A 23,103-nucleotide genomic window follows, 5' to 3' on the forward strand; every position below is an offset into this window, starting at 1 on the left:
TGGATGTGGTATATCTTGATTTTTCCAAAGCGTTTGATACCGTGCCACACAAGAGGTTGGTGCACAGAATGAGAATGCTGGGTCTGGGGGAAAATGTGTGTAAATGGGTAAGTAACTGGCTGAGTGATAGAAAGCAGAGAGGGGTTATAAATGGTATATTCTCTAACTGGGCCGCTATGACCAGTGGGGACCGCAGGGGTTGGTGTTGGGACCTCTTCTCTTCAACATATTTATTAACGATCTGGTAGAAGGTTTGCACAGTAAAATATCGATATTTCCAGATGATACAAAACTATGTAAAGCAGTCAATACAAGAGAATATAGTATTCTGCTACACATGGATCTGGATAAGTTGGGAACTTGGGCCGAAAGGTGGCAGATGCAGTTTAACAATGATAAATGTAAGGTTATACACATGGGAAGAATGAATCAATATCACCATTACACACTGAATGGGAAACCACTGGGTAAATCTGACATGGAGAAGGACTTGGGCATCCTAGTTAATGATAAACTTACCTGGAGCAGCCAGTGCCAGACAGCAGCTGCCAAGGCAAACAGGAACATGGGGTGCATTAAAAGAGGTCTGGATACACATGATGAGAGCATTATACTGCCTCTGTACAAATCTCTGGTTAGACCGCACATGGAGTACTGGGTACAGTTTTGGGCACCGATGCTCAGGAAGGATATAATGGAACTAGAGTGAGTATAAAGGAGGGCAACAAAATTAATAAAGGGGATGGGGGAACTGCAATACCCAGAGAGATTAGCAAAATTAGGATTACTTAGTCTAGAAAAAAGATGACTGAGGAGCGATCTAATAACCATGTATAAGTATATAAGGGGACAATACAAATATCTCTCAGAGGACCTGTTTACAGCAAGGAAGGTGACTGTCACAAGGGGGCATTCTCTGCGTCTGGAGGAGAAAAGGTTTCTCCACCAACATAGAAGAGGATTCTTTACTGTTAGGGCAGTGAGAATCTGGAATTCCCTGCCTGAGGAGGTGGTGATGGCGAACTCAGCCGAGGGGTTAAAGAGAGGCCTGGATGTCTTCCTGGAGCGCAACAATATTGTATCTTACAGTTATTGTTAGGTTCTTTAGAAGGACGTAGATCTGGAGATTTATTCTGACAGAATTTTATAGGCTGAACTGGATGGACTAATGTGTTTTTTTCAGCCTTACAAACTATGTTACTAAACCTGGATCAGTTACACCAGTTTTATCAGGAGGAATGGGCCCAAATTCCAACCAACTATTGTGAGAAGCTTGTGGAAAGAGATCCCAAATGTCTAACCCAAGTCATTCAGGATAAGGGCAATGGTACCAAGTACTAATGATTAATAATGTGCTCATGACAAATTGTCATCATAAATAATGTATAGCCTAATAGCTCAAAGAGTATTTAAGACATATGGCAAAAAGTGGACCTATCGCAACCTGAAACACAACATGAGCAAAAGCTCCAAAAACGCAACAGACCAGGTCCACAAATTGATGTAATAAAATATATGAATTTATTGGCATATATAATAATAATTTAATGCATACAAGGACATATAGCAAAGGAAGGGGAGACAGGGATACTGTCACATCCAAAACCACATGGGTAACAAAAAGGGGGCTGGAATAAGATAGCCCAACTGGCAGATAATATTATAATATACTCATATAAAAAGTAGATATCATGAGAATCCACAGGAAGATGTAATAATCACTAAACTGTGCTCATTTCTTGCAAGTTACCAAGAAGCCACCAAAGAGCGTCATGATGAAAAACAAGTAAATAGAGTGTACCTGGGGATAATTGCCAGCGGCTACCAACATCCAGACACCCACCCCGACGCGTGTTTCGGAGGGTCAGTCCTTCATCAAGGGGCGTGACGGAGAGCAAAACAAGCGCTGTATATGTACCGGTAAAAACCGGAAGTGGCGTCGCCGTCTGACCGGAAGTGACGCATCCGCCATCCCAGCTCCCACCATGGCGAGCGGCATCGACGTCATGCAGCAGGGAATCACCAAGGCAACCCCTGAAGCATGGAGACGCCGAGAGCCGCGCGACAGTGAGGGTCACGTCAGCGGAGGAACCACTTAGGAATCAAAATGAGGTAATGCAGCATGTAAGGAAATGGTAACAACTGCACAGAGTGCAGGAAGTTCACATTATAAAGCGATCGCGTAATGGACATGACATCAAAGTAATAAATATACATGGTGTACATATAAACAACTCCCCATGTGTCCAAAATTTTTTTACATGTAATAGACAAACATGAAGAATTACAAAAGTGTGTCATACATATAATAGTGAATATATAACCAGTATATTATGGAATAACAATACATTTAATACCAATCCTCATAGATATAAATCCCATAATATACAATATATATACAGAAATTATACAAAAAGTATATATATATGACAATGTTGATTATATACTCAAAAATAATGAAAAATAACAAATGAAAAATAGAAAATAAAAAATAAATAAAAAATAAGGAGTCATATAAACATTTATAATGTATGAGAAAAAGAGATGCCGTCCAACTTCAGAATCGAATCATATGAATCCACCAGGTAACCGGTACAGTAGCAGCGATATCAAAGTGCGACAAACTAAAGATAAAAGAATAAAAACAATTAATAAAAATACACCATTGGTGATAGAACATGACACAAGTGTGCAGCAAGAAAGACAATCACAAGAAGGGAGCAAAACTGAGACTCTCATTCAGGCCATTGGGGTGCACTGTATTCAATCTCCAAATCCATTGGGTCTCCATTTGTGCCAGGCGTTGTGAGACTCTACCTCCACGGATACCCACCTCCAATACATCAATCCCCCTAATCCTCAAACCACCTGCTTCACATTGATGATGGATTTTGAAGTGGCGGGGTAGGGTCTTAAGCGTGGACACGTCCTCGTGTCCCACAGCAGCCTATATACCTAGCACATGATCCCTGACACGTATCTTAAACTGTCTGGTGGTCAAGCCAACATATATCAGGGAGCAGGGGCAGGTAGCAAAGTAAATCACATTCTTGGTGGTACACGTAATAAGTTTACGTGTTTTAAATTCCCTTGACCCAGAGGAATCAGTGAATGTGGTACTTCGTTCGATGTTTGCACATGCTACACAGGGGACGCATCCATGCCTGGGGGCGATGTGACTAAAAAAATGCGATTGAGGAGCTGGAGCATAGTGACTATGCACCAGTTGATCACGCAGATTCCTAGCTCTGCGAAAAGTAATAAGTGGTTGATTTGGTAAGATTTTAGAAAGAATCGGATCAGCCAACAAAATCGGCCAAGATTTAGACAGGACCATACGTAATTCATCCGCCTGACTATGGAAGTTGGTTATAAACCTGATAGGTTGTGAAGTAGTAGACTGTTCGGAGTGTTTATATAAGAGCATATTTCTAGAATTAAATTTAGCCTTGTGGTAGGCCATTTTTACTACCCGATGGCTATACCCCCGATCAAGAAGACGTGTTTTGAGTTCGTTTGCCCGTAATTCAAAGTCATCTGTAGAGCACATTCGCCTAAGGCGAAAAAATTGGCCAGTTGCTACTGCACGAATCATATGAGCAGGATGAGAGGAATCCGCATGAAGCAACATATTAGTTGATGTCGGCTTCCTAAAGATATCAGTTTGTATATTTCCTAAGGCATCTCTCCTTAAGTTGACATCCAAGAATTCAATGTGGTCAGGATCGTATTTAACAGTAAGATGAATATTACGGTCATTGTCATTAAGGTTCAGAATAAATTGTTCAAGGGACAAGGCAGAATCCTGCCAGATCAGGAGCACATCATCAATGTAGCGCGTCCACAAAAGGACGCGCTCCATTGACATCTCCTGATCTGAGAGGAAGAGGTCCCTCTCCCACAGCCCCAGGAAGAGATTTGCGTTGGTGGGCGCAAAGGCCGCGCCCATCGCAGTCCCCTGGAGCTGTAGGAAGAAGGACCCCTTAAACGTAAAAAAATTATGAGTCAAGGTAAATTCCAGGAGTTCGAGTATGAGGGTCCTCATACCTATACTTAGATTGGACATTTCAAGAAAATACCTCGTAGCATACAACCCATCACTGTGTCGTATGTTCGTATACAGGGACTCAATGTCCGCTGTAACAAACAACGTCCCTGGATCTAATGAAAGCCCATCCATCCTGCGAAGTAGTTGGTTCGTATCCTTCAGGTAAGAAGGGAGGTCCTCAACCAATGGTTGTAGCATAGAATCTATCCAACGATTAACACACTCTAGGTAGTTTCCCCCACAACTATTGTGAGAAGCTTGTGGAAAGAGATCCTAAATGTCTAACCCAAGTCATTCAGGATAAGGGCAATGGTACCAAGTACTAATGAAATGGATTGAAACTTTTGACTTTGCAGTATTAAAAATGCTTTAAAACATTCTCTCTCGTTATTCTGGAAATATTAATAATTATGGTAATCCTAATTGTCCTAAAATGTGAAAGGTTTATTCTGATTTAATGTCAGATATTGAGAAGCACATGCAGATGTGTCTTTATTAGTGTTGAGCGATACCATTCGATACCCAAAAATATCGTATTGGATGGTATCGCCCGATACGAAAAAAATATCGGGTATCGCCGATACCGGAAGTCCCATTCAAGTCAATGGGCTTCCGGTATCGGAATTTAAAAAAGCCCTTTATTTCCTTGTTGGCTAATTCTACATGATTTAAAACAAATAAGAATCATGTAGAATGTATTGTGGGAGGTGGAGGAGACATTAAAGGCATAGAGGTTTGGTCCAATCAAATGGCATAGCATTAATTCAAAATTTTTTTTTGTAAGATGTTCGGAGTTAAAAAGATATTGACTATGTTATCCTTTTTTATATTTTGTCAGATATGTATGTTTCACAACTTCCATGCTCTTCACCTTATTTTGTACTTCTCCCACACTTTCTCCTTCATGATCCACAGCAGTAGCATTTTTTTCATCAACTTATTCTTCACCTTATTCATCTTCTTCTTCTTCACCTTCTTCCCATTATTCTTTTTTTTTCCATTCTTCATATTCTTCTTATTCACCTATTATTAATTTTCATATGCTATTTCTTCATCTTCTTCCTATTCATCTTTTTCTTCACTTTCTTATGGTGACAGGCATTCCTGTAGTACTTATCTATAAAAGTTATAAGATTACACCTTACGTTCTGCCTGTCACAAAAGATTTACAACAGGATTTATCCGCGTTCAGTTTGGCCTGCAGCAGCAGGCATTTTCCAGGGGCTCCACGAGGAGGAACGGACTCACCCCCATTTACTGCTTAGTCTTTTTCTGCTTATAATTTTGATATCTTCTATTCTGATTTTTAGTCTTATGCTTAATGTTCTTCTGCTTTCTGTTCTTCTGCTTTTGCTTCTTCTGCTTCTTGTTCTTCTGTCTTTTGTTCTGTATCTTGGTGGTTGTCTTCATGTTCTTTGTCCTCTTGGTCATATTATTTTGGGTCATATTTCTGGTCTTCTTTGGTGTGGTATTCAGGGTCGTCGTCATCAGGGTCGTTGTCATGGAGATCAATAAGGATTACCAAAGACAATTTCAAAAAGCTTGATTTTGGAAATGTAGCAGAAGGTACAAGAAGGCTGAGAAACTGGAGAGAACCAGCTGACAGTACTGGAACCCGTAGTGGCAGCAGAAGGAACAAGATCCAATGGCACTACTGAGGAACAGCTGACGGTGCTGGACCCCGGTTACTATGCAGGAGGTACCTGTGCTAGAAAGCACTACCAAGGACCAGCTGACGTTGCTGGACCTCAGATACTGAGATGGAGGCACCTAGGCCAAAGGCTCTGGTGAGAACCAGCTGACAGTGCTGGAACCCGGATGGGTAGCAGAAGGAACAAGAGCCAATGGCACTACCGAGGACAAACTGACGGTGCTGGACCACGGTTACTAAGCAGAAGGTACCTGTGCTAGAAAGCACTACCAAGGACTAGCAGACGTTGCTGGACCTCAGATACCGAGATGGAGGCACCTAGGCCAAAGGCTCTGGCGAGAACCAGCTGACAGTGCTGGAACCCGGGTGGGTAGCAGAAGGTACCCATCAAAAGCAAAGTAGCCAGGCCGCAAGCCGGCCGCAGTTACCAAAACCCACAGTCCTACAGGGGATCCATGTCCGATTGGCACTACGGATCCAGCCTTCAGTGCCAGATCCCGCAGTCCACATAGGAGTCCCCTAAACTGCAGGCACCGTAGAGTCGGCTAGCCCGGCTGCAAGACGACAGGACAACGGATTGGTGGCAAAGTGACCTTGACACTACCCGGAAACAGCTGGCGTGCTGGAACCAGGCTGGGCAGGAGGGAGTACCCGTGCCAACGACACTTCTGAGCAGCAACTGGTGATGTTGGAGCCCAGGGACAATCATGGTGTAGGCCGAGGCCTACTTGGTGGCAGTGTTATATCGGTTGTAGACTACAACTGACTGTCAACGTGCTCCAATTAGGCATCTGTTTCCAGGATTTCACCTGACCGCCAACACCGCCAGTTTATGCGTACAGTAGCCGTCTGCCCAATCCACACGTGTTCCTGTGTTACTGGGGATCTGTAATGTCAGCAGATCCCCTGATGTGTGTCTGGCAATGTCTCCTGCTCTGTCCACATTCCCACCACTTGTAGTGGGAAGGTGGACAGCGCAGGAGACAGCGCCGGACACACATTGGGGGATCCGCTCACGTTACAGAACACCAGGAACAAGTGTGGAATGTGTGGACGGCAACTGTGAGCAGGAACTGGCGGTGTTGGAGGTCAGGGGAAATACTATAGACAGAGTGGAGACAGAGGCCAAATCAGAGAATGTTTAAATCAGAAGTAGTTAGAATTTGGAGGCAGCAGGAGTTTGCCATCCACACAGCAGGGGATCAGCTGACGTTACTGAACCCCACTTTCACATGAACGAGTGTTTTTTCTGTGTGGACAGCACTTCTGAGCACCAATTGGCGTTGTCGGAGCCCAGGGAAAATCAGGTAGTAGGTTGAGGCCTACTTGGAGCCAGGTTTAAATCCGAGGTAGTTTGACTTTGGAGGGAGCAGGACACTTTGCCATACACACAGCAGGGGATCAGCTGACGTTACCGAACCCCACTTACATATTAGCGAGTGCTTTTTCTGTGTGGACAGCACTTCTGAGCAACAACTGGCGGTGTCGAAGCCTAGGGAAAATCAGGTAGTAGGTTTAGGCCTACTTGTTGGCAGTTTTAGATTGTTTCTAGACTACTACTAACTGTCAATGTACTCCAATTAGGCCTCTGTCTCCACTCTGTTTTGAGTATTTCCTCTGGCCTCCAACCACGCCAGTTGCTGCTCTGAAATGCCGTCTGCACAACCAACACTTGTTCCTGTCTTACTGGGGTTCTGTAACATCAGCTTATCCCTAGAGGTGAGTCAGGCAATGTCTCCTGCTCTGTCCACTTTTCCACTGCAAGTAGTGGGAATGTAGACAAAGCAGGAGACATTGTCGGACTCACCTCTGGGGATCAGCTGATGTTACAGGCCCCCGGTAACACAGGAACAAGTGTTGATTGTGCAGACGGCACTTGAGAGCAGCAACTGGCGTTATTGGCCGCCTGAGGAAATACTCAAAACATAGTGGAGACAGAGGGCAAATCAGAGAACATATTAAATCAGAGGTAGTCAGAAGTTGTAGGCAGCAGGAGACTTTGCCGTACACACAGCAGGGGATCAGCTGACGTTACCGAACCCCACTTTCACATGAGCGAGTGTTTTTTCTGTGCGTACAGCACTTCTGAGCACCAACTGGCGGTGTCGGAGCCCAGGGAAAATCAGGTAGTAGGTTGAGGCCTACTTGGAGCCAGGTTTAAATCAGAGGTAGTTTGACTTTGGAGGGAGCAGGACACTTTGCCATACACACAGCAGGGGATCAGCTGACGTTACCGAACCCCACTTACACATGAGCGAGTGTTTTTTCTGTGTGGACAGCACTTCTGAGCAACAACTGGCGGTGTCGAAGCCCAGGGAAAATCAGGTAGTAGGTTGAGGCCTACTTGGAGCCAGGTTTAAATCAGAGGTAGTTTGACTTTGGAGGGAGCAGGACACTTTGCCATACACACAGCAGGGGATCAGCTGACGTTACCGAACCCCACTTACACATGAGCGAGTGTTTTTTCTGTGTGGACAGCACTTCTGAGCAACAACTGGCGGTGTCGAAGCCCAGGGAAAATCAGGTAGTAGGTTGAGGCCTACTTGGAGCCAGGTTTAAATCAGAGGTAGTTTGACTTTGGAGGGAGCAGGACACTTTGCCATACACACAGCAGGGGATCAGCTGACGTTACCGAACCCCACTTACACATGAGCGAGAGTTTTTTCTGTGTGGATAACACTTCTGAGCAACAACTGGCGGTGTCGAAGCCCAGGGAAAATCAGGTAGTAGGTTTAGGCCTACTTGTTGGCAGTTTTAGATTGTTTCTAGACTACTACTAACTGTCAACATACTCCAATTAGGCCTCTGTCTCCACTCTGTTTCGAGTATTTCCTCTGGCCTCCAACCACGCCAGTTGCTGCTCTGAAATGCCGTCTGCACAACCAACACTTGTTCCTGTCTTACTGGGGTTCTGTAACATCAGCTTATCCCTAGAGGTGAGTCAGGCAATGTCTCCTGCTTTGTCCACTTTTCCACTACAAGTAGTGGGAATGTAGACAAAGCAAGAGACATTGCCGGACTCACCTCTGGAGATGAGCAGATGTTACAGGACCCCGGTAACACAGGAACAAGTGTTGATTGTGCAGACGGCACTTGAGAGCAGCAACTGGCGTCGTTGGAGGCCTGAGGAAATAATCAAAACAGAGTGGAGACAGGGCAAATTAGAGAACATTTTAAATCAGAGGTAGTCAGAAGTTTGAGGCAGCAGGACAGTTTGCCGTACACACAGCAGGGGATCAGCTGACGTTACCGAACCCCACTTACACATGAGCGAGTATTTTGTCTGTGTGGACAGCACTTCTGAGCAACAATGGGCGTTGTTGTAGCCCAGGAATTACAGTTCAGGTCATAGAAATATGAACACAACAAGAGACCTAGATCCTGTTGCCAGCCAATTATTTATTCTGGAAGAGGACTGGCAAATTCTGGTGAGATCCAGGCCTTGTTCATTTTCACAAAAGTAAGCCAGTCAACATTATCGGCGGATAGTCGCGTGCGACGGTCTGTTAGCACACCACCTGCAGCACTAAAGACACGTTCCGATAATACACTGGCAGCAGGGCAAGCCAGCACCTCCAATGCATACTGGCTAAGCTCTGGCCATGTATCCAGCTTAGACACCCAAAACTTGAACGGAGAAGAGCCGTCTGGGAGTACACTAACAGGGCAAGACAAGTAGTCTGTCACCATCTGACGGAAACGTTGCCTCCTGCTGACTGGAGCCGTCTGTGATGGTGTAGCCGTTTGTGGCGGGCCCACAAAACTTTTCCACATTTGTGCCATACTGGCCTTGCCTTGTCCTGCGGCACTGCCTCTGCTACCTCTTTGTGCAGAGCTTCCTCCACTGCCTCTACCCACATGGCTGCTTTGAAAAGCACTACCAGCAACACTCACGGGGGGAATGCAGAACATGATGGCCTGCACCAGTGTTTCTTGGTACTCCCGCATTTTACGCTCCCGGTTCAACTGTGGTATGAGGCTTTGTAAGTTGTCCCGGTAGCGAGGATCTAGGAGGGTGTACACCCAATAATCAGCCATGTGGAGAATGTTGGCGAAGCGGCGGTCATTTACCAAGCACTGCAGCATGAAATCAACCATGTGCTGCAGACTGCCAACTGGACCGGAAACGCTGTCCCCATCTTGAGGCAGCATCTCAGCCTGCTCAGCATCACCCCACCCTCACTGTACACACTGACTACTAGAGCCTTGTGTACCTCCCTCCGCTGGAGAGATGTCTTCCTCCTCCTCCATTGACTCCTCGTCATCCTCCTCACAAAGTGTCTCCTGCCTAGGCCTTTGTGGGGAACCACGTTGCGCAGACTTTCCAGAAGCAGATGGCATTTGTGACTCCTCTTCAAAAACCTCCTCACTTAGTGCTTGTAAGGTTTTTTGAAGCAGACAGATAAGGGGGACAGTCATGCTGACTAGTGCGTCATCTGCACTGGCCATCCGCGTGGAGTATTCGAAGGCACGCAAAACTTGGCAGATGTCCCTCATAGTGGCCCACTCAGTGGTGGTGAAGTGTTATCGGCGCACAGTGCGACTTGTTTGCGCCTTATGCAGCTGGTACTCCATTACTGCTGCCTGCTGCTCACACAAACGCTCCAAACATATGTAACGTAGAATTCCACCTGGTGGGGAGGTCACATATGATGTGATGTTCTGGCAGGCGGAATCGGCGTTGCAGAGATGCAATGCGCGATCTTGCCATGCTGGAACGCCGCAAGTGAGCACACTCTAGGCGAACCTTGTGCAGCAGTGCATCAAGATCCGGATAGTCCCTCAGAAAGCTCTGCATGACCAAATTGAGCACGTGTGCCAGACATGGTATGTGAGTGAGGTTGCCTAGGCCCAGAGCTGCCACTAGATTTCGGCCATTGTCACTCGCTACCAAACCTGGCCGGAGATTCGCTGGCACAAACCACACATCGCTCTCCTGCTTGATGGCATTCCAGAGCTCCTGTGCTGTGTGGCTCCGATTCCCCAAAGAAATTAATTTAAGGATGGCCTGTTGACGTTTGGCCACACCTGTGCTCATATCTGTCCTAACAGGCTCATGCAGTGCTGATTCCGAGGAACTAGAGTAGGACTCAATATGTACAGACTGCATTCCTGCAATCCTTGGAGTTGGCAGAATACGTACAGAGCCACTCTCCAGATCTGTACCCGGCTACACAACATTGACCCAATGGGCAGTGAGGGAAAGGTATCGTCCTTGTCCATGGCTACTGGTCCACGCATCGGTGGTCAGGTGGACCTTGCTACTGACGGCGTTTCGTAGCGCATTTTTAATTTTTCCCTCCACATGCTATTGCAGGGCAGGGACGGCTTGCCTGCTGAAATTGTATTGTGGAACTGCCAATGACATCAAGTTCCAGAAGGTGTCAGTCTCCACCAGCCTGAATGACAGCATTTCAAGGGCCAGTAGTTTGGCAATGCCGGCATTCAGAGCCAGTGCTCGGGGATGGTTTGCCGAGTATGGACGATTTTTCTCCCATGCCTGTGCTACCGATTGCTGGTGACTGCCCTGGGAGTGTGATGATGACTGAGAACGTGGTTCAGTGGGTGGAATTTCACTGGGTCTCTGGACAACAGTGGCAGAGGTTCTTCCATGGTGTTCCAGTGAGGAAGCCGAACCAGCTGTGTGTGAGCTGGAGGAAGAGCCCCCAACATGAGCTGAAGAGGTGGTAGGTGCTGCTGAAGGTTGGCCTACATCTTCAGTGTGTCTGTGTAACTCCACCTCGTGCTTGGTACGCACATGTTTCCACACATTTGTGGTATTGAGGTTGCTCACATTTTTCCCTCGTTTAACTTTCTGATGACACAGCTTGCATTTGACAAAGCAAATGTCATCTGCAACGGTGTCAAAAAAAGACCACGCACTGCAAGTCCTGGGAGTGCCCGTTTTGTTTTTTGGAAGAGGATTGCTCCTCACGGGTGCCAAAGTGGAGGATACAGGCAACCAAGTCTGCCCCCGCCCTCTCCCTCCTGTTTTGGCCGTTCGGGGAATCTCTTCCTCAGAGCTGCTCCCACCACCTTCCTGTGGCTGACGCCATGATGGGTCAAGGACCTCATCATCTCCACTACCCTCTTCAAGCACCGGCTTCTCCTGGGTTGTCTCGCCAGCACCGTACGCACCAGAAATTGGCAACTGAGTCTCATCATCATCAGATGCGTACTGAGGTGTGCTGACAATAGGCACAGGCCCACCCGCCTCTTCAGATTCAGAGGGACAAAGCAGTTGCGCATCACTGCATACTCCCTCTTCACGCTCTAGACTGCTGCTTGTCTGGCCACCTCTTTCCAAGCCAACAGATTCTGAGAACAGAAGTAAAGATTGAGATGGCTCCTGTCCAGGGCTCTCAGACTGCCTGGGCAATTTGGCAGGTGGTGAAGAGAGAGATGGTTGCTCTTCAGTGCTCTGGCCCTGGGAGGATGCGGAAGTCATTGAAGTGGATGCGTTAGCTGCCATCCATCCAACAACGGCTTCAATTTGTTCGTCTCGCAGCAGTGGGGTACGGCGAGGTCCTACAAAGCTGCGCACAAAGGACTGTTGCCTGGTAAAAGTGGGGGATGCTGGGTCACTGGTGGCCGCAGCAGGCACCGAATCCCCACGTCCTCTCCCTGCTGAATCCCCACGTCTTCTCCCTCCTGAAACTCCACGCCCACGACCATGTGCCTTACTCCCTGCCTTCTTCATCTTGGTAGACTGATAAAGATAGGCAGAAAAGTGAAAAAGGGGGGCTTAGTGTTCTTATTCCTGAACACCTGCTAACCAGTATAAGAAACACTAATTTTGACAAGAGTGTGTGTACTACACTTTAATATGATCTAATGTGGCCTACACAACTGTAAAGTGGAGTGTTTGGTGAACTTTATTTCCATTTTTTTTTTTTGGGGGGGAAAAATAAAAGGATGTGACCAAAGTTTGAGAGCTATAGTATCACAAACTTTTTGGAGCTATTACAATGCAGGAAGCTAACCTACAATGTAATCGATGAGGCTCCAAAAAATAGGGTGATACTAGTCTGGCTGGCCCTGAAGGGCACAAGCCAGCAAAAAGGCTCCTCTATCTAATCCTATATAGTGTTTGCAACCAACCAATGACAATAGATGCGGATGGAAGCACACTAATATATGAGCAAAAATCTGGACAAATTAGCTGCAAAAAAAGGACTGTGTATGAGGCAGTGACACACGCTGAGCGGACTACAACCAGCGGTGGCTGTAGAACACACTGCAATGTGAGCTGCACTCACACACAGAGAGACCTATCAGACAGTGAAGAACAGTGCAGAGAAATGGGCTATAGCACTGAAAGGCTGCAGAAAGGCTCTGCTGTCCACTCCTTTAGTGTTTGCAACCAAAGTATATGGATACGTATGGAAGCACACTATACAGGAGAAAAAAAAAAGCAGCAATAAAAGAAAAATGTGTATGAGGCAGAGACACACGCTGGGCGGCCTACAAGCAGACGTGCCTGCAGGACACACTACACAGCGTGGGTCTGCACTCACACAGCCCTTGCAGACAGCTATTAAAACAGCGCTGCTGGGCTAACAAAATGCTACAGTGGTGGATTATGTAGCCTGGGTAAAGCAATAGATATTTTTTATGATCACTATTTCTAACTGTCCCTCACAGTCTTCAACAGCAGCCTGTCCCTAACTGAATTCACAGCAGAGTGAACCAGAAATGGCGGCGGCGGGTTTTATAGTGCATCATGACATCATTTCAGCAGCCAATCACAGCCATGCCAGTAGTTAACATGCCTAACAGGATGTGCCCACATTTCTGAGGATCCCCATTGGCTGAATCAAATCGAGCGGGCTCCTAGCATTATGGGAACTTCCGATTCCGGTATTCGATATGAAAAAAGTATCGGAACTAAGTATCAGAATTCCGATACAGCTAATATCGGCCGATACCCGATACTTGCGGTATCGGAAAGCTCAACACTAGTCTTTTTATATATAGTGGATGGAAACTTCTGGTTTCAACTGTATCTTTCTATTATATAGCTTTTATCTATTTCTCTAGCTGTCTATCCTCTGTTTGCACATCTAACACCTAAACATTTGTCATTTCTGTTCTGCATTCTATTCCAGTACGTGTCACACTGATGGTGCACAAGGATGCCACACGGTTTTTACATGTGGACACTGATAGCACCGGTACTGTTTTTTCCCGTTTCAGAACTATCAAGAGTCAGGACAAGTGAAAATGTGAAAGATGCCTTACACTGATACTTTGTTGCAGTCTAATTTGAATTTCTGGCAGAATTCAGTCTATATGGGTCTGGATCTATCTCAAGAGACATCTACAATTGGCGATCTTTGCCTGCTCTTCCGTGCAAACACTCCATATCTGTCAGATTGCTGGGGTGTCTCCTGTGTACAGTGCCTTCTTCAGGTCCCCACAGAATTTGCATTCAGTTTTGGGCTGGGGTTTGGCCATTCCAGAACATCCATCTTCTCCTGGTGAAGCCGTTCTTATGGGGACTTCGAGGATGCTTATGGTCGTTGTCGTGGTGAAAGTTGAAAATTCTCTTCATCTTCATCAGGAAATGCAAATATAATATTTTAGGTCATGTTATTTAAAAATAATAACATACATTTTATTCTTGACAGATGACTGTACCAGGAGCTTCAAGGGACATCTGATATCTTTAGAGTTTAATGCAGAAGATTCGAGTATCACACAAGATACTTGTACACAGCATGAAGACATCTCAGATATACTCCCAGCTGTTCACAGCAGAGACCGATCCTCTTATTTTAATGAACAATTATCTCCAAATTCATCACAGACTGTTAAACAAAACAAAAGTCACAGAAGAAATCCTGAAGATAAAAGCCCTCTAACAGGGGAGAAGCCATACTCCTGTTCAGAATGTGGGAAATGCTTTATACATAAATCATATCTTGTTATACATGAGAGATTTCACACAGGAGAGAAGCCATATTCATGTTCAGAATGTGGGAAATGTTTTTCACGGAAATCACGTCTTAATAATCATGAGAAAATTCACACAGGAGAGAAGCCATATTCATGTTCAGAATGTGGGAAATGTTTTTCAATTAAATCAAATCTTGTTGCACATGAGAGAATTCATACAGGAGAGAAGCCATATTCATGTTCAGAATGTGGGAAATGTTTTGCACAGAAATCACTTCTTAATAATCATGAGAAAATTCACACAGGAGAGAAGCCATATTCATGTTCAGAATGTGGGAAATGTTTTGCACAGAAATCACATCTTAATAGTCATGAGAAAATTCACACAGGAGAGAAGCCATATTCATGTTCAGAATGTGGGAAATGTTTTGCACAGAAATCACAGCTTAATTGTCATGAGAAATTTCACACAGGAGAGAAGCCATATTCATGTTCAGAATGTGGGAAATGTTTTGCACATAAATCACAGCTTAATTATCATGAGAAATTTCACACAGGAGAGAAGCTATATTCATGTTCAGAATGTGGGAAATGTTTTGCACAGAAATCACAGCTTAATCGTCACGAGAAATTTCACACAGGAGAGAAGCCATATTCATGTTCAGAATGTGGGAAATGTTTTGCACAGAAATCACAGCTTAATTGTCATGAGAAATTTCACACAGGAGAGAAGCCATATTCATGTTCAGAATGTGGGAAATGTTTTGCACAGAAATCACATCTTAATAGTCATGAGAAATTTCACACAGGAGAGAAGCTATATTCATGTTCAGAATGTGGGAAATGTTTTTCCCGGAAATCACATCTTAATTATCATGAGAAAATTCACACAGGAGAGAAGCCATATTCATGTTCAGAATGTGGGAAATGTTTTGCACAGAAATCACAGCTTAATCGTCACGAGAAATTTCACACAGGAGAGAAGCCATATTCATGTTCAGAATGTGGGAAATGTTTTGCATATAAATCACATCTTAATAGTCATGAGAAAATTCACACAGGAGAGAAGCCATATTCATGTTCAGAATGTGGGAAATGTTTTGCATATAAATCACATCTTAATAGTCATGAGAAAATTCACACAGGAGAGAAGCCATATTCATGTTCAGAATGTGGGAAATGTTTTTCACAGAAATCACCTCTTAATAGTCATGAGAAAATTCACACAGGAGAAAAGCCATATTCATGTTCAGAATGTGGGAAATGTTTTGCATATAAATCACATCTTAATAGTCATGAGAAAATTCACACAGGAGAGAAGCCATATTCATGTTCAGAATGTGGGAAATGTTTTGCACAGAAATCACAGCTTAATCATCACGAGAAAATTCACACAGGAGAGAAGCCATATTCATGTTCAGAATGTGGGAAATGGTTTTCACATAAATCAGCTCTTACTAATCATCAAAGGTGTCACACGGGAGAAAAGCCGTACTCATAATCAGAATGTGGGAAATGTTTAACTTGGAGATCATCTCTTTACAAACATAAGAACATTCACACAGAAGTAGCCATTTTATAGTCACATTATGACAAACAAACATGGCTTCTTGAGACCTTGGGTTCCTATTGTCCTATTACCTTCCTGGAGCGATGCTCTTGCTCTTAAACCCTTTGGCGACAAGCTGTCCATCATAGTTACACAAGCGGTGGTCACTGTGATAACATATACAGTAATATGGGGAACGTGCCTATATTTCATTATTCTGCTTCCCCCCATAGTTGGAATATCTCTTTGGTCGCGGCTCCACACTGGTAGTAATCCACCATAAGCAGGAGAGTGATGGCGCCTCTTCTCATGAACAGAAGTCCCGTCCATCTCATGTAACCTCCAGGCACCAGACACATTACTCACATTTCACTTTCTCACTATTGATAATTGTTCTCATGAAATCTCGTTCCTGTGACTGAGAACTTACAATTTGTGTTGCTTTTCTGTGTTCTGCTCTTCTGTCTTCATCATTATTGATTATGTGCACGTTACATAGAAGGCTTCTCTTCCTGATGTCCTTTTCCCCTATTTGTTAGTCATTGTGGCTCAGGGGAAGATACCAATATGATATATAATGAATCTTGTAGCCACCTACTTGCAATAAAGGAAGCTTTACTGTCTCACAGTGGTTTGAATTGTCCTTGTCAGATGTGCCCGCATCCTGGATTTTCTATGGATTTCTAGATGGTGAAGCATATGTCCCTGAGATGTGCCAATGCATCCGGCCTCTACATGCCATCGAGTGGGCTGTCAGTAGGCTGGATCATGGGAGGACACAGACTACACATGACCCCTGAGCAAGGAATGCACCGTTCCCCCCATATACTATGAAAGTGACTTGGACATTAGAGATGAGCGAACCCGAACTGGAAAGTCTGAGGTTCGTATTGGACACCTAGTGTGCGGTACCGAATGCCGAACATGGTGTTTTTACTGTCTGTCCAGTTTCCTGTTTGGGTTTGCCAGTCTAATAAAGCTTGTTGAAAGGCTATAGCCCAGCCAATCAGCAAGCCTTTAGACTGTGGGCACTTACAGAGCCATCACAGCAATTCCAAGTATTGACATAGCTGTAATTGGTTGGCGTAGCATGTGACCAGGCCTTTATAAAGGCCAGATCACGAGTCAGCCGCCATTCTGTTCTGATTAGTGTAGAGATAGGATGCAGCTGGAGTGAGGGACAGACAGTGACTGTGCACTCTGCAAACAACACTGTACTCTGCAACCCATATCTGGGGTAGTACTGTGCTAAAAGCCACTCTGTGTACTCTGCACCCTCCGCCTGTTGGAGTACTCTGCTAAAAACTGCTCTGTGAATTCTGACCCCCCCCGCCTGTGGGAGTACTGTGCTAAAAGCCGCTCTGTGTACTATGCACCCCCCTGCCTGTGGGAGTACTGTGCTAAATGCCGCTCTGTGTACTATGCACCCTCCGCCTGTTGGAGTACTGTGCTAAAAACTGCTCTGTAAACTCTGCATCCCCCCGCCTGTGGGAGTACTGTGCTAATAGTCGCTCTGTGTACTATGCACCCTCCGCCTGTTGGGGTACTCTGCTAAAAACTGCTCTGTAAATTCTGCACCCCCCCCGCCTGTGGGAGTACTGTGCTAAAAGCCGCTCTGTGTACTATGCACCCCCCTGCATGTGGGAGTACTGTGCTAAAAGCCGCTCTGCGTACTCTGAACCCCCCCGCCTGTGGGAGTACTGTGCTAAAAGCCGCTCTGTGTACTATGCACCCTCTGCCTGTGGGAGTACTGTGCTAAACACTGCTCTGTAAATTCTGCACCCCCCGCCTGTGGGAGTACAATGCTAAAAGCCATTCTGTGTACTATGCACCCTCCGCCTGTTGGAGTACTCAGCTAAAAACTGCTCTGTAAATTCTGCACCCCCCGCCTGTGGGAGTACTGTGCTAAAAGCCGCTCTGTGTACTATGCACCCCCCTGCCTGTGGGAGTACTGTGCTAAATGCCGCTCTGTGTACTATGCACCCTCCGCCTGTTGGAGTACTGTGCTAAAAACTGCTCAGTAAATTCTGCATCCCCCCGCCTGTGGGAGTACTGTGCTAATAGTCGCTCTGTGTACTATGCACCCTCCGCCTGTTGGGGTACTCTGCTAAAAACTGCTCTGTAAATTCTGCACCCCCCCGCCTGTGGGAGTACTGTGCTAAAAGCCGCTCTGTGTACTATGCACCCCCCTGCATGTGGGAGTACTGTGCTAAAAGCCGCTCTGCGTACTCTGAACCCCCCCGCCTGTGGGAGTACTGTGCTAAAAGCCGCTCTGTGTACTATGCACCCTCTGCCTGTGGGAGTACTGTGCTAAAAACTGCTCTGTAAATTCTGCACCCCCCGCCTGTGGGAGTACAATGCTAAAAGCCATTCTGTGTACTATGCACCCTCCGCCTGTTGGAGTACTCAGCTAAAAACTGCTCTGTAAATTCTGCACCCCCCCGCCTGTGGGAGTACTGTGCTAAAAGCCGCTCTGTGTACTATGCACCCCCCTGCCTGTGTGAGTACTGTGCTAAAAGCCGCTCTGTGTACTCTGAACCCCCCCGCCTGTGGGAGTACTGTGCACTCTCCGCCTGTGGGAGTACTGTGCTAAAAACCGCTCTATAAATTCTGCACCCCCTGCCTGTGGGAGTACTGTGCTAAAAGCCGCTCTGTGTACTATGCACCCTCCGCCTGTTGGAGTACTCTGCTAAAAACTGCTCTGTAAATTCTTCACCCCCCCTGCCTGTGGGAGTACTGTGCTAAAAGCCGCTCTGTGTACTCTGAACCCCCCCCCGCCTATGGGAGTACTGTGCTAAAAGCTGCTCTGTGTACTCTGCAACCCATATATTGGGTAGTACTCTACTAAAAGCTGCTCTGTGAACTCTGCACCCCTGCCTGTGGGAGTACTGTGCTAAAAGCCACTCTGTACTCTGCACCCCCCCACCTGTGGGAGTACTGTGCTAAAAGCTGCTGCCCTGTGTGTACTCTAAAATCTCCTGTCTGTGAGAGTCCTGTTCTTTACTCTGCTGAGTGCACTCTACACTTCTCTGTCTGTGAAAGTACTGTCCTTTAAGCCGCCGTGTGTACTCTGCACCCATATCTGTGGGAGTTCTGTCCTTTAAGCCCCTGTGTGTAGTCTGAAATCTGTCTGTGAGAGTCCTGTTCATTAAGCTGCTGTGTGCACTCTACACTCCCCTGTCTGTGGGAGTACTGTCCTTTAAGCTGCCGTGTGTACTCTACACCCATATCTGTGGGAGTACTGTCCTTTAAGATGCCATGTGTACTCTGCACCCATTTCTGTGGGATCACCGTCCTTTATGCTGCCATGTGTACTCTGCAACTCCCTTCCTATGAGAGCTCTGTTATTTAAGACGCTGTGTGTACTCTTCACCCTCCCGCCTGTGGGAGTACTGTCCTTTAAACTGCTCTGTGTACTCTACATTCCCCTGTCTGTGGGAGTGCATTCCATTACGCTTCTGTGTGTACTCTGCACCGATACGTGGACCAGTAAGCTCGACCAGGGACGTTACATCTCCCTAACTGCCCACTGGGTAAATATAGTGGTGGCTGAGACAGAGGCGGAAGGCGTTCTACCTGACGCTCTACCACCACCTAGTATTGCTGGATGTTCTGTCCGGGTTGCCTCCTACTCATACCTTCACTTCCTCCACCGCCTCCTCAGTTGGTCACAGGAAGACCTGCACCACCATCTTCAGCACAGCCAGGAGGGGAAACAGCAGCAAGCTATTCTTAAACTCCTGTTTGGGGGAGAAATCCCACACCACGCAGGAGCTGTGGATGGGGATCAAACAGCAGATGTGTGGTTGGTGCCGGTGTTCTATTGTTTACCCCTGATTCATTGTGTACTTCCATATTCTGCTGGCACATTGCACCTTATTGATACATTTAGAGGAACAACACAATTGTTTTTTATTTTTTATATTTGCTGCTGTGTTGTCCGACTGTAAGGGGGTGACAGAGGCCGCCATATGCCTCCCCCTATAAACAGCGTTGACATGGAATATGAGCTGCTTCATAGAGTTTTATGAATGTTTACGTTATATTGTGAATGCACTTTACATTTACTTGGTATAGGAGTAGGGAAAGATATAGAAGGTAGAAGAGAAGGGTAGCAGTAGGATAGGACAATATTGGGAATAGATTAGTGGGGCACAATAGAGGTAGTAAATGGAAATGCTAGGATAAGCTTAGTTGAATAAGTGGTTCCAGGTTAGGAGGAGTTAGAGATGGGTGTTTTACAGAGCAGTGAGTTATAGTGTGAGACTTCCTATTTATTGAGGACTAATGATGTAGTAGTGAGAGAGAGCAGATGGATAGCCCTGGGGGTGAAGATTGCTGAGGCAATGAGGGACCCCAGGCTGAGCAGCGTGCGAGTGGTCACCATCTATTGAAGTAACCATTCCAAAGGAGATCAGGGGCTAATGGCTGGAACTAGGCAGAGCTAAGCGCGCCTCTTACCTTTTTCCAATGAAAACCAGACAAGGGGAATGGGAGGAAGATGGTGGACCTAGGGGCACGGACGCCGCAAAAGAGAAAGGAGTATCTGCGGGACAGAGATTGTTGGAAGAGACAGGGATACAAATGTCTTCAGGAAGGAAGTTGTCAGAGAATGCAGGAAAAGCTCAAGGAATGCCAATATATGTGTTCTGTGCTATGGCTGTATCAAGAACCCTGCTTTCAAGTAAAGATGAACTGTTGAGTATGAACATTGAGTCTGGAGATTTTTGTGTGAACCGTGGAACTGAAGCTGAGATTACACAATCAGAAGAAACCCTGGGGTCTAATGTGAGTGTTCTACTTGGTACATATCACACACAACAGAAGGGATTTCGTGTTGTGTCCTTTGTAGGGTGACAGGGTGTGGGAATGCAGCAGCATCTAATCGGGGATTGAAGCTTGAGGAGAACAATTTGCACATTCCATGTGCCTTCTGGGAAAAGCGAAGAGTCTTCCTCAGCCAGAAGAACATTGGGCACAGCCGGGACCAGCTGCTTAGAAAGCATAGCCAAACCGGGAATTGAAGCTTGAGGAGGACAATTTGCATATTCCAGGTGCCTTCTGGGAAAAAGAAGAGTTTTCCTCAGCAAGAAGCTCATTGGGTACAGCCGGGACCAGCTGCTTACAGTGCACAAATTTTTGCCTCTAGGACATTGCAAGAAAGCTTGGCTGATTGAGTAGATTATACAAGAAGGAAATAACACAGCAGATTACACAAGGAGGAAGACACACAGCAAGTCAGCAGGATCAAGGAGCAACAAGGCTGATGTGACAACCCACATGGTGAGCTGCAACATGAGCTACATGTTCACAGTTCAACCAGAAGACGAATCCAACTTCACCTGTGAGAAGTGTAGACTACTGGCCCTTTTAGAAGAAAAGGTGCGGGGTCTGGAAGAAAGAATTGCAACTTTGAATCTCATCAAAGAAAATGAAGACTTCCTAGACAGAATAGAAGTATCTCTACTGGTCACAGAAGGTGAAGAACGTGTCAGAGAACCTCCAAAAGCAGATACGTGGAAACGTGACCAAAAGAAGCAAGAAGTCCATGGAGACATCACCAACCACACAACTGAGAAACTGATACCAAGGCCTTGTGGAAGACGAAGATGGCTCACCTAAGGCTGAGGCATTACCAGCAAACAAACAAGAAAAGGGCACAGAGCAATACCCAGAAGTGACAACAAAAAGTACAGCCAAGAAGCGAAGAAGAAAGGTGGTGGTGGGAGACTCACTACTGAGAGGCACAGAAGCAGCCATCTGCAGATCGAACATAGCCGCAAGAGAAGCATGCTGCCTCCGAGGTGCGAAGATCAAAGATGTGACCGGTAGGATACCAAAGCTTATCAGTTCAAAGGACGTCCACCCATTTCTTCTGATACATGTTGGCACCAATGACATGGCAAGGAAGGACCTACCGACAATCTGCAAGGACTTTGAAGAGTTGGTGAAGAAAGTAAAGGAACTGGATGCACAGGTAGTTTTTTCTTCTATCCTTCCAGTAGACGGGCATGGCCAGGGCCGCCATCAGGGCATTACTGCCCTGACTGGCGTAATGGACTCGGTGGGCACAGGGGCCGCATCGGGCCCCATCACTTTCCCCGGTCGGGCCCCACTGCCCATCAAATAACTGAACCTACGTCCGAGACGCAGGCTCAGTTATCTATTGCCGTGCGTGGTCCTGTGCATGGCAATACTAATCCACTAATCCACCTGTCCCCCCGCTATTCCCCAGCTTCTCCCTTCTGTCAATCCCTTCACTGGCTCCCCATTGCCCAGAGACTCCTTTACAAAACCCTAACCATGACATACAAAGCCATCCACAACCTGTCTCCTCCATACATCTGGGACCTCGTCTCCCGGTACTTTCCCGCACGCAACCTCCGATCCTCACAAGATCTCCTTCTCTACTCCCCTCTTATCTCCTCTTCCCACAATCGCATACAAGATTTCTCTCACGCATCACCCCTACTCTGGAACTCTCTACCACAACATATCAGACTCTCAATTACCATCGAAACCTTCAAAAAGAGCCTGAAGACCCACCTCTTCCGACAAGCCTATAACCTGCAGTAACCACCAATCGACCAAACCGCTGCACGACCAGCTCTACCCTTGCCTACTGTGTTATCACCCATCCCTTGTAGATTGTGAGCCTTCGCGGGCAGGGTCCTCTCTCCTCCTGTACCAGTTATGACTTGTATTGTTTAAGATTATTGTACTTGTTTTTATTATGTATACCCCTCCTTAAATGTAAAGCACCATGGAATAAATTGCGCTATAACAATAAATAATAATAATAATAATAGTTAAATCTGCCAGGAAATCGGAGGCTGGCAGCTGACGTCAGTGTGCACGCGCCAGCGTCTGCGTCATTGTCAGTAGATGGCAGTGGGCGATACAATGGAGTTGATGGATCTTTGCCGCAGGACCAAGGCCAGGTAAGGAGAAAGTGTT

The 23,103-nt window shown here is 46.1% G+C and overlaps 1 protein-coding gene across 1 annotated transcript in view; it reads left to right on the forward strand.

Annotated features, from left to right (window-relative positions):
* The window catches only part of LOC141053965 (uncharacterized), a 91,895-nt gene extending 75,126 nt beyond the window's left edge, over window positions 1–16,769 (forward strand). Inside the window, exon 3 of the mRNA XM_073551120.1 lies at window positions 14,330–16,769. Within this exon, the coding sequence (XP_073407221.1) occupies window positions 14,330–16,098 (1,769 nt within the window). The 3' untranslated portion in view covers window positions 16,099–16,769. The remainder of the gene's footprint in view (window positions 1–14,329) is intronic.
* Window positions 16,770–23,103: the final 6,334 nt, after the last annotated feature.

The sequence above is a fragment of the Dendrobates tinctorius genome, unplaced genomic scaffold (assembly GCF_039654945.1).
Source record: "Dendrobates tinctorius isolate UK_male_01 unplaced genomic scaffold, ASM3965494v1 ptg000173l, whole genome shotgun sequence".
NCBI lineage: Eukaryota > Metazoa > Chordata > Amphibia > Anura > Dendrobatidae > Dendrobates > Dendrobates tinctorius.